Source organism: Lycium ferocissimum, unplaced genomic scaffold, assembly GCF_029784015.1.
Source record: "Lycium ferocissimum isolate CSIRO_LF1 unplaced genomic scaffold, AGI_CSIRO_Lferr_CH_V1 ctg1264, whole genome shotgun sequence".
NCBI lineage: Eukaryota > Viridiplantae > Streptophyta > Magnoliopsida > Solanales > Solanaceae > Lycium > Lycium ferocissimum.
Window position 1 is genome coordinate 149,664 of NW_026714452.1, and position 20,025 is coordinate 169,688.

At 38.1% G+C, this 20,025-nt stretch overlaps 1 protein-coding gene across 3 annotated transcripts; it reads left to right on the forward strand.

The window, feature by feature from the left end:
- The first annotated feature begins 7,940 nt into the window (after positions 1-7,940).
- LOC132041970 (26S proteasome regulatory subunit RPN13) lies at positions 7,941-18,527 on the forward strand. 3 transcript variants are annotated; one of them, XM_059432636.1, is made up of 14 exons: positions 7,941-8,024; positions 8,237-8,306; positions 13,781-13,873; positions 14,033-14,092; positions 14,240-14,278; positions 14,568-14,642; positions 14,735-14,801; positions 15,600-15,681; positions 16,079-16,194; positions 16,290-16,313; positions 17,129-17,223; positions 17,297-17,374; positions 17,464-17,518; positions 18,121-18,527. In XM_059432636.1, the coding sequence occupies exons 2-14, from the start codon at positions 8,268-8,270 to the stop codon at positions 18,261-18,263; spliced, it is 966 nt and encodes a 321-aa protein (XP_059288619.1). In that variant the 5' UTR covers positions 7,941-8,024; positions 8,237-8,267; the 3' UTR covers positions 18,264-18,527. The 3 variants fall into 3 exon arrangements, with proteins under 3 accessions (XP_059288619.1, XP_059288621.1, XP_059288620.1); XM_059432638.1 differs by having other exon boundaries at positions 7,945-8,024; positions 8,257-8,306; XM_059432637.1 differs by lacking the exon at positions 7,941-8,024 and adding an exon at positions 8,081-8,130.
- Positions 18,528-20,025: the final 1,498 nt, after the last annotated feature.

Below are 20,025 nucleotides of genomic sequence, written 5' to 3' on the forward strand. Positions count from 1 at the left end.
CGGCGGTGAATGATAATATGGAACTTGCTCGTATCCAGGCATTCGTACAGAACTGCGAGGATCGTAGACGTCAGCAGTGGGCGGCTGAGAGCATGGAGAGGGAGTATCATAAGAGGGATAGGACTACGGGTCAGCAGGGTTAGAGTAGGGGGACTTTCAAACCCCAGTACTAGGGTTGGCCATTTAGGCCACAATCAGCTCAGTTTCAGGGATACAGATCAAGGTAATATATTCCATCTGGACCAGGTGAGAGTTCAAATATCGTCCGGGTCACGGCGGCAAGGGGTTCGGGACCGTAGATCACTACCACGGCGGTGTGGTAATTGTGGTATAGCGCGTTATGGGCGATGTCAGTATGGGTCGAGGGCTTGTTATACTTGTGGCGGCCCGGATCATTTCATGAAGGACGCACGGGGGAGACCAGCGGTATGGTGCGGCCGACGGGGTCTATAGCGGGTCGTGACGCATCCGTGCGTCGGGGCGGCGGGTCTCGGTCTTTTAGCGAGAGTAGAGAGAGAGGTAGGGGCGGAGCTTCTAGTGCAGGCGGTGCTCAGAACCGCATCTATGTTTTGGCAGGTCATCAGGACTTAGATTCCTCACCAGACGTTGTGACAGGTACATTGACAGTCTGTTCATATAGCGTTTACGCATTGATAGATCCGGGGTCCAATTTGTCCTATGTCACTCCCCTTATTGCGGGAAAATTTGGTATGACGCCAGAATTGTTGAGTGAGCCATTTTGCTGTGTCTACACCTGTTGGTGAACCTATTATTGCTAGGAAGATTTATCGTGGTTGTTTTGTAGTTGTTTGTGGTCATCACACCATAGCAGATCCTATAGAATTACAGATGGCCGACTCTGACGTCATTATAGGGATAGATTGGTTAGCTTCTGTTTATGTTAATATGGGGTGTTGGACAAAGACTGTTACGTTCCACTTCCCAGGAGAACCAGTTCTGGAATAGAAAGGTAATACGGCTTCGCCGAGAGGTAGGTTTATTTCCTATCTCAAGGCAAAGAAGATGATTTCGAAAGGTTGTGTCTATCGTATTGTTCGAGTTCAGAATGCAGAGGCAGAACCGCAAACCCTTCAATCTATTCCTATAGTTAATGAGTTCCCAGATGTGTTCCCAGATGAGCTTCCAGTCCTTCCACTAGAGCGAGAAATTGACTTCGCTATAGATGTACACTGGATACTCAGCCGATATCCATCCCTCCTTATAGGATGGCCCCTGTTGAGTTGAAGGAGTTAAAGGAAGAGTTGAAGGATCTACTGGAGAAAGGCTTTATCCGACCTAGTACGTCACCATGGGGATCCCCAGTATTGTTCGTAAGAAAGAAGAATGGTTCGCTACAGATGTGTATCGACTATAGACAATTGAATAAGGTGACGATTAAGAATAAGTATCCACTTCCGAGGATATATGATTTATTTGATCAACTGCAGGGTGCTAGATATTTTTCGAAGATAGACTTGAGGTCGGGTTATCATCAGTTCAGGATCAGAGGGAAATATATTCCAAAGAAAGCATTTAGGACTAGATATGGTCATTTCGAGTTCCTTGTTGTGTCTTTCAGGTTGACTAATGCTCCGAGTGTTTATGGGATTGATGAATCATATTTAGACCATAGACTTGTTCATGATTGTGTTTATTGACGATATTCTAGTTTATTCTCGATTAGAGACTGAGCATGCAGATCATTTGAGTGCGGTACTCAGAGTCTTTCAGGACCAGAAGTTGTATGTGAAATTCTCCAAATGTGAATTCTGGCTAAACTCTATGGCTTTCCTAGGGCATATTTTTTCAAATAAGGGAATCAAAGTGGATACTCAGAAGATAGAGGCTGTGAAGACTTGGCCTCGACCTACGATGCCGATAGAGGTTCGTAGTTTTCTAGGTTTAACAGGGTATTATAGAAGATTTGTGGAGGGCTTCTCTTCTCTTTCAACCCCATTGACAAAATTGACCTCGAGGGCGACCCAGTTCCGTGGACGGATGCTTGCGAGCGAAGTTTTCGAATCGGGTGAAAGATAGGTTAACTTCATCGCCGGTTACGGCGGCTTCCATGAGGGATTCGAGGTTATCTTTGTCTATTGTGATGCTTCGGGGGTTGGATTGGGTTGCGTATTGATACGGCACGGCAAGGTGATTGCTTACGCTTCGGCACGACTCGGAAGCACGAGAAAAACTACCCGACTCACGACTTTAGAGTTACAAATGTAATTTATGCACTTAAAATCTAGAGACATTACTTATATGGCGATCGTGTTGACATCTATATAGATCATAAGAGTCTTAGTACATCTTGACGAAAGGAGCTAAACTTGTGTACGAGGTGGTGGTTGAATTGCGAAAAGATTATGATGTTGATATTTTATACCACCCGGGGAAAGCGAATATGGTAGCAGATGCCCTCAGCCGCAAATCTATGGGTAGTTTAGCATACCTGCGGGCTAGAAAAAGGGAGTTGGCTCATGAACTTCTTCAGCTAGCCAATTTGGGGGTCAGAGTGATAGATTCAGGAGATACAGGAGTTACTATTCAGACTACAGCAACATCATCCTTAGTAGCTGAAGTAAAAGGGCGTCAGTATGAAGACCCTTCATTAACCCATTACAAGGATACAGCCCCGTAAAAGAGGAAATCACCATTCGGGATTACTGGAGATGGAGTCCTCAGGTATCGAGCTAGGCTGTGTGCTCCCGATTTGGTGGGGTTACGTCAGAAGATTATGGCGGAGGCTGATTGCTTCCACTATTCTATCCATCCAGGGTCAACAAAGGTGTATCGCGACATCAAAGAGATTTATTGGTAGGATTGAATGAAGAGAGATATAGCAGGGTTCGTGGCCCAGTGTCCTAATTGTCAATATGTAAAGATTTAACATCAGAAGCTCGGCGAATTATTGCAGGCTATAGAGATTCCAACTTGGAAGTGAGAAGTGGTTAATATGGATTTCATTTTGGGCCTACCCCAGTCTCAGCGTAGGTTTGATTCTATATGGGTAATTGTTGATAGACTGACAAAATCAACACATTTTCTGCCTGTCAGGACTACTTACTCCGCCGAGGATTATGCGAAGCTTTATATTAAGGAGATAGTCCGACTTCATGGTGTTCCTGTATCCATTACCTCCGACAGGGGTGCGCAGTTTGTGGCTAACTTTTGGAGATCTTTTCAGGAGGGTTTGGGGACTCAGGTGAATCTTAGCACAGCATTTTCACCTCGGACGGACGGATAGGTGGCTTGTCTTATTCGGACCTTGAAGATATGTTAAGGACATGTGTACTAGATTTTGGAGGTAATTACGATGATCATTTGCCGCTTATTGAGTTTACATACAACAATAGTTACCACTCCAGTATTCGGATGGCCCCGTATGAAGCTTTATATGGGCAAAAGTGTAGATCACCAATTGGATGGTTTGGATTGGGAGAGACGAAATTAGTAGGGCCAGATTTAATCCAGCAAGTGGTGGAGAAAGTTCAGCTTATTCAAGATCAATTATCAATAGCTCAAAATCGACAGAAGTCTTATGTGGATAATCGCCGAGAAAGAGTTCCAAGCGAATTATGAGATTTGGCGTTGTGAGATTTGGCAAAAAAGGCAAGCTTAGCCCTCGATACATTGAACCCTACAAGGTTGTACGTAAAGTGGGCCAAGTAGCCTATGAGTTAGATCTACCCTCAGAATTGGAGACAGTCTATCCATTTTTCATATGTCAATGCTTCGTAAGTGTGTTGGAGATCCTTCTAGAGTTATACCTGTGAATGATGTCCATATCACTGAACTATTATCCTACGAAGAAGTTCCCATTTCAATCCTGGATAGACAAGTTCGGAGGCTAAGAACTAAAGATGTAGACCTCGCTAAAGTTCTTTGGAGAAACAAAAATAGAGAAAATGACTTTAGAGGCTAAGAAGATATGAAGTCTAGGTATCCACATTTGTTTCCACTCCCGGAGAAAGTTCAGACAGAGACGTCATTATCTTCACGTGCGTAACGCTTTCCTTCTTATAGTTCTCGGTCGTGTGGAGCCATTATTGTTGTTGTTATTGGGGCCCGTGAGGCCTTTGTATATTTTGGGTTGTTGTCACAAGATGGTAGTGGTACAATTACGGGGGAAACTACGGTGAAATTTTCGTAGAATTCCTAAGAGTTTAACATCCGAGGACGAATGTTTCTAAGGGAGGAGGAATATTACACCTCGTAGTTTTGTACGTTGAGATTCGTTAGGTATTAATTGCTTAATCGTAGACACTGGAGTTATTTTTCTAGGATATATGAGGTTATATGCGCCTATCTTATGGTTATGAGGGTTTAAGTTCATATAATGGGTCATGGAAGGATTAGAGAACAAAGGAATTAAGGAAATTAAGTTTGTTGGAATTTTGGAGAAAAGATGGGCAAGGTTTCGTACGATAATTTTGGCCTAACTTAAGAAAGGAATATCTCTTAGTATATCAGGATTTTAATTTTGGCCTAACTTAAGAAAGGAATATCGAGTTTTAAAGTGAAACAAAAGCCTAAATTGGAGTTCAGGAAGTCTAGTTTCCAACACAACAAACCGCGCGTCGATCCGACAGCGGAATCAAACGTTATGAGCATCTCAAGACGGACTGCCAGAGCAAGTATTAACTCTGTGCGAACGCTCCTGGAGGTGGCGCGAATGTGCAGAGGAGCACTAAGCAACTCTACGCGAATGCGCCACAAGGCTGCGCGAACGCGCCGAGCAAATTTTATGTCAGTTTCCAGCGACTTAAACACACTATATAACCTCATTTTTGCCCCAAATTATTTCCCAAAAAGCTCAGCATATATATAGGGGTGTGTGTGTCATAAAAATTGAGGGATTGGAGTGATTTTGAGTAGCGGAGTATTAATCGAGGCTCGGGTAGCATATAGTTGTGATTATAGTATCGTATTGCGGTAGATTGAATTAAGGAGGATATTGAAGATTTGTTGTTCAAGACAAGCATAGGTGTGAATCTCTCCAATGATATTGATTTAGGTTTACTTACGAAAGGGCTATTAAATAGTCGTATAATGAACTAGTTGGTTGTGAAATCGGATAAACATCGTGTGGGATGTTTTATGGAGTATTTTGGTATTGATGATGATGTTGTTGATGTTAGTGTTGTTGTTGTTGTTATTATTGGTTGTTGGTACTGTGATTTTGGGCTAAGGATGTAAACAGGGGAGATGTTACCACATTTGTGACTAAAAGATTAATTTGAAGGCTTAAGACAAGCATATGATGATAAGCCTAACAATAGTATGAATGGTTTTATATGTTTACGATACTACGAATGATCTTATGTACATTGCAAGATAGGACCGTTTTTGAAAGGGGCCACGTTACGGTTGTTCCTTCTTTTCGGGCATGATTCCATATGGAGAAACGTAATGAGACTTTATGACTAGAGATTTGTCAAAATAGAGCTTGTCATATTGTTGCATGATATACAGTGTTATATTATTCTTTAGGGGGCTTATGGGTCGGTGAGACATTTTTATGGCGGAGAGCAAAGTGAGAGAGTTGGTCGATGGAAGATTTTTATACATTATTTTCTTTAGCGGGACTACGGGTCCGGTAGATGCGGACATGCACGGCCTACGAGTCGGTGAGACGTACATGGCTCACGGGTCGATGAGAAGATATGCCGGCCTATAGGTCGGTGAGACAGGTGCTTGGCCGACGGGTCGGTGAGATGCTGCACGGCCACTTGAGTCGGTGAGATTTTACGGTTGCTGGCCACTCGATCGAGATATATATATATATATAATACATATATTGCATTTCATTTGAGACAGATCAAAGAGACATTCTGGGCATTCTTTGGCCCCCAGATTGTATTGTTTTCAGTTCAGTTTCAATTATCGTTTGCCTTACATACTCGGTACATTGTTTCGTACTGACGTCCCTTTTGCCGGGGGGCGATATTCATGCTGCCGGTACGGATCGACGGATCGATGAACCTCCCCGGTAGGATCGATATCGGTTGATTGGTGAGCTCCCTTTTTGTTCGGAGTTGCCGAGGTCCTTGGAGTCTCTCTTTTGATTACACATTGTCGTCCCGGTGTGTAGTCACACATTCCCTAGAGGCTTGTGGACGAGTCTTGTAAATAGTGTGTCTGTGTGATAGCCTTGTCGGCTTGTATATGTCTGTTGGATACTGTTGGCTTTGTACGATCATAGCAGCCTCGTCGACTTGCTCAGTTATGTATACAGTCAGTATTTATACATATATCCAGATTGTGGCTCGCCGGCTTATTGGTATTGTTTATGTGCAGGTAGGCCTTATCAGTTTAAGTTGGGGGTTACTTCCCAGAGTTTTAGATTAGAATGGTTCGTTCGGGCCTAGTTTAGCATCGAGTGCCGGTCACGCCACTCTAGATTTGGGGTGTGACACTAAAGCCACATGGTAATTATTTTTGGCGGGTCGGGTCTGGTTTGATTAAAAAAATGGGTGGACTTATTTTTTTTTAAAGCCATAGAGGTATTTCTCTAAATGAACCAGACCCGACCCACAAAAATATTTACCATTTTGTGTTAGAAAAATATGTCTACTAAAAAAAATGTGTGGATTTTTAAAGCCACATGGCATTTTTTTAAATTAAAATAATTACCACCCTAAGAGCTGACGTGGCAAGGAGAGTGTATTTCGCTCTCTTTTGGAGGGTGAGAAGCATAATATGTGACACGTGTCATTTTTTAATTGGATACTTCACATTTAGTTACACCTAATTAATTATCATTAAAGCTTAAAGTTTTTTCTAAACTATTTTTTTTTTAAAAAACGTGGAAACTGATTATTTTTTTCTATATATGAAAAAAAAAATATAGTTTTGCAGATTTATTTTAAAAATCCTATTTTTCACATTTTAAAAAATAATTAGTTTTTCCAAATTTTTATAAAAATTCAGTTTTTCACATTTTGACAAGAAAAAAACATTTTTCCATTTTTTTTTTAAATAATCCAGATTTTATTTGAAAAATAAAAATGTCCTAATAAAATGAAATCATGAAAATCTAGATTTTTTAAGACATTTTAAGAAAAAAATATAGTTTCCATATTTAAAAAGAAATTCGTTTTTCCATATTAAAAAAAAAAGAATCCATGTTTTCAAAGTTGTTTTTTTTTTTTTTTTATTTTTTTAAAACGGGTTTTAAGAAAAATCAAATTTTTCAGTTTTATTTTTAAATATCCATTTTTCATTTTTTTAAAATGAAAATTTAGTAGGCGTTTGGCCATGAAAATCAAATATTTTTCACTTTATTTGGTATTTTGGAGTTGGAGTTGTGTTTGGTTATAGTTTTTGCAAAGAATATTTGGTTGTTTGAATGTATTGAAAGTGAAAAAAGTGGAAAAAAAAGTGAAAAACAAGTTTTGGTTGTTTTCCAAATTCCAAATACAACTTCAAGTTGTATTTGGAATTTTTATGCCCAAACACTATAAAGTGAAAAAATTGAAAAACTATTCCGGAAAAAAGTGAATAATTCTCATGGACAAAAGGGCCACTGTTTTTCAAATTTTTTGAAAATTGCCACTTAAGCGAAAGGAATTAAAAAAAATTGAAAACAAATAAATATATATGTGGCAAGGAGAGTATGTCACTCTCCTATAAGAGAGTAGATATTCAGTTTCAGGGTGGTAACTATTCCGTTTTAAAAAAGTTAAAAGGGTAATAGGATTCTAAAAAGATAGGGTATGTAGTATCAATTGCGACCAAAGTTGAGGGGTAATAATGCCTTATCGTATATCAAAACGAACAAAGCCAAAACAGTTTAAATCGTGACTAAATTTTAAAACAACTCACAAAAGTGGCTACCTAGTGCAAATTCATCGAAAATAGGTTGAATTCATCGATAATAGGTTGTGTCCATCAAACAAACAATCCCTACAAAAACAACTAAAATAGGCCTAAATCCCGGAAAGTATAAAATTGGCAGCCCAAGTAGGTGACGGCGAAAGAGTGAATCCAATTCGTTTCTCTCATCTCCACACAGTAATAGAGAGGTAAACCTGTGAACTTTGTTTGACATTTTTTTCCAAATTATTCAGTATTAAATGTCAAACATACAAATTGGGTTATTCCTGGGTTTAATCAAAGCTATTTAACTAGGTAACCTAGTAGCTTGAAAATCTGATTACTCCTTTTGTATCTATTGATTTTATGTGTTTGGTCTGAATATGTAAGTGAATACTGAAATTACCAATTTTGTTTTCAGTTGTTTTTTTGCTTATATAGATAGGAGCATCATGGGTTCTTCGTCGACGGACGCTTTTCCCCAAATTCAGGTACATGTTTCTACTTGTCCTGCAACACCTTTTCTAAATATGTTTCTTGTGTTTGGTATGCAACTTGGAAAATGTCATTTGCAGATATTCAAAGCAAAACAAGGTTTTTGAATTCGGAGTACAACTTCTGGTGCTGGGGCAGGTGGGGGTAGTTGCAGCAGAGGTGGTAGGTTTTGGGCCTTTTATTTAGGGGTGGGGGATGGGTTGGTGTGTTTTTATTAATCCGGAAAATGTTTCCCTCAAATTTTTATGGAAAACATTTTCCAAGATATTTAGTGCAACCAAACAAGGGAACATAGGAATACATTTTCCGTCATACACACCTCTTAGTGACACAGTCTTGACGAAGCACTGTAATACCTGCTAGAAGATTATGTGATTATCAAGGTCTATTTTGAGAGTTATAGACTTTTTTCATGTAGGAGTCTTTATTTAAGGACACTCTTATATCTGCTCATTTGATAATTTTTCTTTTTTTCCCCCTCTTAACGGGGATGTTAGGAAAATCAATTGTAGCTTAACTAGATTATTGTGCGCAAATGACTCAATTAGGTGGAGAAGATGTAAGTAGTGCCATTAGGACAAGACAGAAACTAAGAGGTCTATGGGTGTGTTTGATATGAAGGAAAATGTTTTTCACGAAATAAGTGGATTTCTTACTTATTTTCTTGTGTTCGGTGTGTAAGCATAAAATAATATCGTAAAAATATTTGTATATAATCTAGACAAATACTATGAGTGGTGGGGGGTGGGGTGGGGGTGATGGGTGGTGGGGTTGGAGTGAGGGTGAGGGTTGGTGGGGTTTGGCTGAGGTGTGCGGGGATCGGTGGTGGGGTGGGGGTGATGGGTGATGGGGTTTGGGTGGGGGTGGATGAGGTGGGCAGGTGGGGCGGGGGTGAGGTCGGCGGGGGTCGGTGGTGGGGTGAGGGGATAGGGTGGGGGTGATGGGTGGTGGGGTGAAGGGGTAAGGACAATGTGGAATGCCACTTGTGAGACTTGTTTTCCCTATTCCATTAGGGAAGTTATTTTTCTCATTTTAAGGAACTTGTTTTCCTAAAGAAATGTTTTTCAAAAATTTTGGCTAACCGAACATGAGGAAATTGAATCCTCCATAACGAACACACCCTATATCTATGGTTAAGGCGCAATGGTCTTATTGTTATTCAGAGTATTCCATTTCACAAGTTAAGGTGCAGTGGGCTTATTGTTTACAGTGTAGGTGCAAGTCGCTGCGTATGCTATTAGGTAGTTCTCCAATGAGGCTGAGATATAGCCTTTGCAAAGGTCTTAGGTTAAGAAGATGGATAAAACAAAAAAAGTCCCTGCAAAAAGTAGCACCCATAGGTGTGGTCGAGTGGTCAGTAAAGTGGGTGAAAATCCTAGGAAATCAAGGTTCAAATCCAACAGAGACAAAAAGTATTAGTTGATCTCTTCTTATTTGGCTAAACCTTAGTGGACCAAATTACTCGGTATCTGTGTTGGTGGGAAGTACCTAATAGAATGGTCGGAGTTCGCACAAGCTCACTTGAACACCACCATCATGAAGAAAACTTGTTGGAGGTAGAGACTTGGTTAATGCAAACTATGAATAGAAAAAGGAAGACACGTGGATCGTGAGGGTGGTAGAAATGTGAATAAATGCTTCTATAGAGGTTACCGTTTTATGTTATTAGTTTCTCGAATCATAATTGCACTATCACAGGATGAAACGCACAAGTAAACTAATAGCACATTTTTATTCATGAAAAAGTTTCAAGAAAGCATCGGTAATTACTCCGTTCGCTTCAATTTAAGTGTCTAAGTTTGACTAGACACAAAGTTTAAGTAAATAAAGGAGATTTTTAATCTTTTGGTCTAAAAACTAAAGATGTATAATGTACCAAAACGACCTTTGAATCTTTTAATCTTAAAACAAGCCATGTAAGATATTGGAATTAGAGAGTTATCAAATATAGAAAAAGACATTCTTTTTTAAACAAACTGAAAAGGAAAGCAAGACTTAGATTGAACAATCAGTGATCATTTTTTTCACTGCAAGTGGACAGACCAGCTGTGGTAGATGTTTATCAACCTGAGGAAGATCAGATGGGTGAAGCCCGGGAGTATAGAAGTAATGTTAAAGTGCTGGAATAGGGTTGGGAATGTAATAAGAAAGGAGGAGAGATGGAAGATTGTTCCATCATGTATCTGGTGGACTGTTTGGAAAGAGAGGAATCAGAGATGTTTTGAGAACAAGCAGAATAATTTACAGAAGTTTAGATGAATTGTCTAGCTCTTTTTTTTATTTTTGGTGTAAACAGGAAATTTTAGGCCAGACAGAAGATATTTTTGATGTGTTGGATCTCTTGTAAGAATAGAAAACAGTAGAGATCAATGCTGTAAATGTAACCTTTTGGAGGGGGACTACGTATTTTGATGTAGTACACCTGTGGATATATAGATTAACTGTTACAAGTCTCAAGATAAAATAAAATGATATGGACTCAAATAGAGTATATATCAGATCCCTATTAGTTTTAGCATTGATGCTTAGTTGATTGATTCATAATTGGTAATTATATCTTATGACCGTGATATGTAGTATTATTATTTTATAAGACCCTAGGTAGATCTGCAAACAAATAACTTCAATAGTGAACTCAAGGATATGATTGGTAAAACATTCTCCCACATGGACAAGGTCGAAAATATTGAAAAAAATCGGTCATTCACAACCACCGATGAAGGATTCCTTGAGAAGTTACTTGTCTGCAATTCATACTATAGGTAGGATCAACTCAATTTGGGAGTTAGAGAATGACAACCGTTTCTTGGCAGTGGGTTTGAGGATATGGTAGGGTCTGTCCTTAAGATTTAGATAAGAAAGGAGTTCCAAACCTTTATGCTTCGTAGTCCGTACAAATGATGCATACAAGTTCCGACCAGGATGATTGAGAAAGATTCAATCATTTTGAACCATACTAAAAGAAACTAACTAGAATAGCTCAAGAGAGTAGTTGGAGACAAATTGGGGGCGTTACGGTTGGAAGAGGGGGACTCAAAAATGATCTTTTTTACAGGGTAGGCATAGCAAATAGGACGAGGGTCTACCAGAAACAGCCTCTCTACCTCCCAAGGTAGGGGTAAGGTTTGCGTACCCTCTACCCTTCCCCCAGACCCCAATTTGTGGGATTTCACTTGGTATGTTGTTGTTGTAGGCATAGCAAATAGGAGGAGAAACTCCATAGACTTGATGGAAAGCTGTATTGCATGAGGAGGAGGAGGAAGTGGGGCTATCATAAAATTCTATGCGCAGTTTAAAGAAAACCCCTCTTTAAAGCTGTTTCTGCTTACTGAAAAACAAGGACACTTTTGTGTGGGTGACAACTTTTAGTTAGTAGCACACATCATAATTGAGAGAAAGATTTGGCATTTGGCATTTGCTGTGTCTACCTATTCTGCAAACGCTTAAAACTGTGGTGAGGTGGCGGGAACAGCAGACATTTTCCCTCCTTTACTTAACATGCAAGAAATAGAATGGAACATATATGGTTGGTCCAGAGGATGTTAAATGGTTGAAAAGCACAATAATGCCATCCCTGGTTGTCATCTATGTTGCTCAGACTGGGTGCGGGTGTCGGATACGGGTACGGATCTAGAGGTCGGATTCGGCATGATCTAAATTTTAAGATTCGTGGGTAAGGATCTGGGTGCGGGGATTCGACAAAAAATAATTGAAAATTCTAAAAATGTATGTATAAAAATGTAAATTAGGTGTTCTCAATTCTTTCTATTCTTGATTTTATCTTTTAATAAAATCTCTATTTGGTTCCTTAAAGTAATATTTTTTTCAAACTGTTATAGAGAATTAGTTTGTTTCCTAATCATGTGAATTAGGGTTAGGGAAAATACATACCTATCTATCATAGGTTATATAAAAGTTTCTTGAGGAGTTTATAATGGTCTTGGCCCAGCCACTCCGCCTAAACATACCCTTTCATAAACCGTAACCCGCCAACTTCGATAACATACCCTTCATACCCGTCCCTTTCATAAACCCTAACGCACCACGAGATAGATAGACTCCCAACGACCTGATCTCTGAAAATCCCAGCCGCAGACGACCTTACACTCGCCGTCACGCGCCAACTGTCTGTCAGTGTCGGCGAGCGTGTCAGTGTCACGCGCCGGCAGGTGAACTTTTCCGGCAGTTTTCAACCTCGTTTCTTCTTCTGTGGAGGTCGCCCACACTTTCAGACTCTACCCATGCTACTTTTTCTGGCTGATTTAGTCTTCTCAGATCCGACTGATTTGGTCAAAGTATCCAATCTCTATTGACCGGATCTGAAACGAATCCTGCACCCTAACCCGCTGGTACGACGGCAAAAGTGCTGGGTCCGAGCAACATAGGTTGTCATAAGAATACCGGTTAAACAATGATGGTTATAAGATTGGTACAACGTTATGATGTATGAGCGTACATCTGGAAAACCTGAAGGGGCCTGGCGTGCATGGGGCAGGTTGTTGGTAAAATCCTTGTTTAATCTGTCTTTGAATAGGAAGGGGTGGACTTCCTCATAGAGTCTGTCTGGCTACTTTGCGCTAACTTAGCATTTTTTTTTTTGTATAGATTGTTGCTTGGATTCCCAACTTAACAGTAGAAAAATGTAAGAAAGAGGAAGATCCTTCATAAAGTGGTGCTTTTGTGTTGAAATACTGGATCCTTCTGATACATTGTGATTTGGCATTAGTATATAGAATTGGTTAGCTTGGTTATTCCTCGATGTGCCAAGGAGCTTACAACCAGTTGGACTGGCGGAAGAGAGGAAGAGTGACAAAGCATCAGATGATCCATCCACATGAGGATGGATATGAATAGGAAGGTATTTGAAGGAGTGAAGGATGCCACTACTCTGATGGAAAATATGCAAGTACCTTTTGCTCATCTTGGAGTACATAGGACATCCCAATTTGTATGCATAGATTTGATGACAGTCGAGAGCTCTGCTTTTTGTTCTTCTTTTTTTTTTTTTTGGGTAAAGTAATAAAATGTCATTAGTAAAGCATCAAGAAGATGCAAGGTTACAGATGATCAAAAAGCTGCTTCAAACAAAACATGAAGCAAACTTAGCAAAAACCTGTAGAACAGTCTAAAGATATCCCATCTCTACTGTACTAGAGAAAGGGAGCTTTTTGTTCTTCTTTCTTTATAGCATAACTCTCTTACTCTCTTGTATATGCACTTTCTGTTTTCTCCACAAGAAAATTGTCAGTTGTTATTTTGCTGTTTTTTTTCTTTTCCCTATGTTGTTGTTGTTGTTCCTATAAAATTATTCAATCATTTTCCCCGTTTATAAAGAAATCAAAATTAGCAAAAATAAAAGCAGCATACATGTATCCTATCTTATGAAATGGTAAATATGTTTCTGTTCATTTGACATTTGATTGTTTCTTAATGGTGATATAAATGAACATATTTGTATTATTTTGCTCAGGACACTTTGATGGAATTTCGTGCTGGTAAAATGCTTATGGAGGGAAAAAAGGTTATCCCTGATTCACGGAAAGGACTTGTTCGTATAGGCAGGGTATGAGAAAGGATATCATAGTTGATTTGGTTTATCATTTTTCTTGCTCACCTAAGTTTGACCTCGTTTAGTTTACATGGTGGTGATTTTACAAAACTGTTGCTTGACAAATGTCTAAATATCTATTGTGAAATTAAGATGTCTTTTTTGATATCTTAGGGTGAAGAGGGACTACTCCATTTTCAGTGGCTTGACCGTAATCTCAACATTGTCGAAGATGTATCCTTGTTCCAGCCAAATCTTAGTGAAACTTGGCTTTGATATTGCTTCACTTTTATTTTATTGATCATTGCTCTGGATATGGTACCATCCGAAGTGATTAAACCGAAAATTTGAAAGTTGTTTCTTGACAAAAGTTGATCATAGGATCAGATTGTTTTCCCAGAGGAGGCAGTTTTTGAGAAGGTATTCCTATTACCCGTTCTTGTTACTTAGATTGCTGAAAAACAATTCAATTGCAAAAAAATAATGCTGTGATGATTAAGATGAAGTTTACAACATACATAATCAATAGTGAGTAGTGACCATTGATTGACTCTAAACATGATTGTCAATCTAAATATTCATTATTCACTTACAAGAGATTCCAACTTTCCTCCCATTAAAAAAAATCCTTAAAATTGTCATTTAGCGGTGCTCACTTCAATTAATACCTGATGCTAATTCTTTTTTTTTTTTTTTTGATACTCTTCAGGTCAATCAATCATCTGGAAGGGTTTACATTCTGAAGTTCTGTACCGATGATAGAAGGCTTTTCTTTTGGATGCAGGTCTTATCTGTTGCCGTAGATATTACTTTATGCTTTTGAGTTATGTGGACAAGCTTTGAGTTTGTGATTATTTTTCCTTTCATTTCTTGCAGGAGCCAGCAGCTGACAATGATGCACAGATATGTAGCTCAGTCAACTTCTACTTGAATCAACCACTAGGTAATCAAGATTTATTTAGTGCCTGTGTTTGTAGGGTTTAATTCTTATTATTTTGTTTTCCTTTTGTCTTCACTTTGAATTTGCTTTATTTCCTTTCTGAAATTTAAGAACTTAAAGTTGATTTGTTAAAAGAATAATAACTTCTCCTACCAGCCAAGTATAGGATTACTCAACAAATATTAGGGGTTTTCAAGTTCTCAAGGCCAATATATGTTTTTACCCTCCGCCTTAAGTTTCCTTCTTTCCCCTCTGCCTATTGTCGATCCTGCAGACCTAAATGTGTCAGCTGTACACTAGCCATCCCTTGTTTTTTTCCTTCTGATATAGTTTGCAAGGCTTCTGCATCATGGACTTGCAATGTTACATGCTCTTCTTCAGCCTTGTTTATGTGTTTCATGTTATTTTAAATTGTTAGATTGATGTCAATTCATAAAATATTATTCATCAAGTCAAGTTTCATGTTTGGTTCTTGACATTTTCGATTTATTGGTTATATGCAGTTCTGTGTCGAGCGTGGATTTTTTACCTTTAAGAACTTTAAGGGGCTAGTTGGGTAGAAGTTGACTAGTTATTGTAACAACATAGAGGAGCTGGAAATTTATCATCAAAAAAAACATAGAGGAGCTGGAAATAAAATTCTAATTTGGGGGATGCACTTGAATATGTTGTTTTAGTTAACTAAATTTAGATGATGTTAATGGGCGTGTTTCATCTATATAACTTCTATTATTCCCCAGAGTGAAAGTTTATTTGACATACCTGTTTTAACTTTGGTAATTTTTGTACCTGTTTGAATAGAGTTTCCTGGTGAAGATGCGCCTGAAGCTTCAGCTCCATTACCAAATTCTGAAGATATGGTAGAAGAAGATATTTCATCTAGGTAATGCTAATATCATTGAGAAGTATAGGATCTGTTTTGATGTTGCATCTTGTTACGAAATGGGGGAGATTTACATGCTAACAAAGATTTTTAAGAACTCATGCAAATGGGTTTGCGTCACTTCACTTTTACTTAAGAAACAAGCAACTTAGTTCGAGGTTGAGTCGTAGTTGATTACAACAACTACTAAGCCTCAATCGGAGTCAAGTCAGGTCTGCTATATAATTCCTCACTAGCCCATGCTGCTCCAATTATGAACTTAGTCCCGAGACATAGTTGACTAATTTCTTTTCCTTTCTTGCGTTCCATTTAAGTAGTAATACACAACCATCTTCATTTCTATGAAGTTGCTAGAGGCTGGAAGTAATCATTAAAATGTCTGACTGACCTCTTTCAGGGCGGGAAATTTGGTTAGTGCAAGCATGAATACTGAAGCAAGTAGCGATGTAACGTCTTCAGGCCCAGTAAAGTTATCTGATCTTCAAAGAATATTGAGTAACATAGGGTCCACAGGTTCAGTTGATTACTTCCCTTCAATTTTGCTAAATTTAACAATCTATCATTTAATCTTCATATGAACATAATGTTATTTCTTATGGTTGGTGCAGATGAAGCTGTAGATCCTGATGCAGGTAGGCATTTGATCGACTCATTCTATTTTATTGGAGCTTTTTTTATGCTTGGTCAGCATACCATAGTTCACTGTTTTGTAGTTAAAAGGTGTTTGACGCAGTTAGACTGTTGGTGAGATGTTGATTAAAATTAGAGAAAAGAATATTTAGCAATTTTTTTTTTGGTATGCAGGGACTAAAAGCTTGATGTCTAGTCTGCTGTCTTTGCTGCCTTTTATTTCTCTTATGAGGGTTCTCCTTTCCCTCTTTTTCATTTTCTTTATCGTTGCAATGGGAGAACAAGTGTTATCAAAAGCGAGAAGCGCAAAAAAGGTCTGAGGTTAGCTGGGGCTTTAAGCGCAAAGCGCAAATAATGCGTGAGCTTTAGTTAAAAAAAGCGCAATGGTGCAAAATTACAAATATGTGTATGTTTAGTCCAGACTAATAATAGTAAGCATGAATAACGAATATATGGACAAAGAAATTGTAAAAACAGTACGATAAAGTGAAATATCAATCATCTAGTGTCACCTCTTCAAGAGAGGCTCAATGGCAAGGAAAAGTATGTCATAGAGCCTTGATGACGACACTGAAGCACACATAAAGCGAGGCGAAGCGCTCAACATGTTTTGGTCCTCGCTTCAGGGCTTAAGCCCGCTTTAAGCGCGCCTTTGACAACACTGGGGAGAACATCGTCTAAATTTTTAAAGCCAAACAAGTATGAGTGCATAAATACTTTTTCACTTGAATGAAGTCCAGATCTCGTCATTCATGTAACACATAAGTTATAGCATATACACCATTTACTTTAACTTCTTATCTTGCTGCTGTACCAGGATTGGGATTGGGAGATATTTTGAGGCCTGAGCTCATATTACCACTGATTGAGGAAATACCACTGGAAGGACAACTAGCTTCACACTTGCCTGAGGTAAAAAATTGGCTCCTTTTATCCCAAACTACAAAGATTACAGTGCTTTATGTTACTTAAAAATTGTTTGCAGGGACAGTGGACACCATATGAATTAATGGAGTTACTTCAGAGTCCTCCGTTCCGCCAGCAACTAGACTCATTTACTTATGTGAGTGATCAAATTCTCATTTTTCTATTTAGCTTTTTTAAGTATTCTTTCTGGTCATGTTTGTAAATTTGATTCTCTTCTCACTGCAGGTTCTTCGAACTGGACAAATAGATCTGACTCAGTTTGGAATTGATCCAAGTCAGTGTAAGCAAGCATTGTGCGATAATTTATCTCGGTAGCTGAAAGGAATGAAACACACTGATACACTAATTTCCAATGGTTACTTTACTTGTTTATATGCTCGATACTTTGGCTACTCTCTTTCATCTCTTTTAAAACTTAATCAAGTTTGCTTGTGAGATGATGCTTATAATCACCGGCCTGAAATACATGACTTGCTTCCATTCTTTGGGTCCATAAAAGATACTGACCTTTTCTTTAATGGAAGATTTCTCTCCCTGCAACAATTTGAACTAATTATATAATCTTTGATGATCAATATATAATGTGATATCATCCAAATTTTTCTACATTGTAAATTTTAAGCCATTCTTTAACTACTGCTGTACTATATTTTAAACCTTTGCCTCTTGGCAGCTTGAGCTCCAGCTCATGTGAATTTTAACTCTGTTTATCTAGTTCTGCTGGTTATACCTCTATTTAGCAGTTTAACTGGTCCTTGCTGATTTAGTACCAAAACTTTGTTTCTAATTCATTTCTGATGCACTAAATCATGCTGGAACTACTTAATTATCAGTGCTGTTTCAGTTTTAAAATTGGTTAATTTTCATATATCATTGCCGCAGATAAGTTGACGGTTCCATCTTTTCTTGAGGCCCTGGAAGATTCTGTTTCCCGAGCATCAGGATCCAATGAATCAAGGCAGGATGAGAAGGATTTAAGGTCTCAATCGTGTAACAGAAGTGATCCCATGGATGAAGGCCAATAAGATAAACAGTGAAAATCATTACAAGATGCTGTTGTGAAGTGGTCACAATGTTGATTCGCTTGTTTATTTTTAGATTAAAAGAATTTATTCCAGATGATGTGAACATGTTACTTACTAGCACTGTAAAGAAGTACCTATTCGGGGGTGGCATTTCCTTTGTTTCTTGTCTCAATTTTGTGTAAACAAAAATTGTGTACTGTTCATGTGATAGACATTAAGTCATTCAATTGTATGAGTCCATGTATGATGTTTATTCATGGGATCTCGAAATTGTCTTTCCTTATTTATAGCCTGTTTGGCCAAGCATCTCAATAGCTAAAAGTGCTTTTGTTTTTAATATTAAAAATGCTTATTTTATTGAGTTGCGGTGTCTGGTTAAGTTTTTAGGAAAAAATAAGCGCTTTTGAGTCGTAGTAGAAATTATTTTTTAGAAGAAAAAAGTAGTTTTTCTTCTGAAGTACTTTTGGAACCTTGGCCAAACACCCATTGCTGAAAAATGTTTTTTCAATTGATTAACTAAACATAAATTGTTACTAGCGAAAAGTATTTTTTTCGAAAAGCATTCCTATTATTAAAAGATACTCTAAAATAAACAAATGTTTAGAAAGTTTTGCAAATAAATTATTAGCTTCATTGAAATTTGATTATCTCCATGACATTAGCTCCAATTAGATGTTAGATGAAATGGAATTGCGTTTAGATTGTACGAAACTTTTCAAATTGCACTATTTCGCAAGTAAAACATGTTTATGCACAGTTGTTCAACAGTCCGTTGCGTTTTGCATCCCAGCATACGTCTTCTTTTGTAATTCGCATCCTATCCTATTTCTTTAAATGATTTGCACTCTTACCTCTTTAATTTTTTCACAAAAGATTTTTTTTTTTTTTTTGTAAAAGTTCCACAAGGGCAATATTAGAAATACAAATAATAAAGAAAAACTGTCACAAAATTAAGAAAGAGCTAAATGATAAAAAAAAAAAAAAAGATCGTCTCCATTATTTCCTTAGGAAAAGGGGATTCCAACATTGGTGCGGGTTAATCCTCAAATATGTTGTTTGATCTGAATTTCTATATCACAATAAGAACGGATTTTCATCAGTAGAAGCTTTTTGATCTTTGATAGGCCATAACCAGGGGCGGAGGGAGGAAGGGCCACGGATGAATTCCTTCGACGAAAAATTACACTGTTTATACATAGTTAAAATTGTTTTTTATGTATATATAGTTGACATTGAACCCTCTTTGGCTTCTTCGTGTGTTTATTTTTTCATATTTTAAAACCCCTTACTAAAACTTCTGGCTCCGCCATTGGCCATAACCATGGCTTTCGCCAAAACTCTCTCCACATGAGAAGACTTAGATTGTTGCCCACACCTCCCAAAGCCTTCACCGTATTTTTCTGCAGAAATGCAAGCCAAATTAAAAAGATCAAGATTTTTTTTTTATATAATGAATTCTACAAATTAAAGCTATGATTTTTTAGTATACAGAGACACTTTAGACTAAGCCATTCAATGACTGCCTATGATTTTTGAAGTGAAACCATATAAATTGATTTTTGTAGTGAAACCATATAAATATGCTTTCTTTGCTTTTCAAGATTTAGTTTCCTGCTGTGAACTCCACATCCCCTAATTTTAACTTATTTTCCAGCACAAATGCCTTCCAACCATCGAGAATTTCAGCACTAGATGTTCTCAGATTGCATTTGCCAGACCAAGATCCATGCCTGGAACACAACAACAACAGCAACAAACCTAG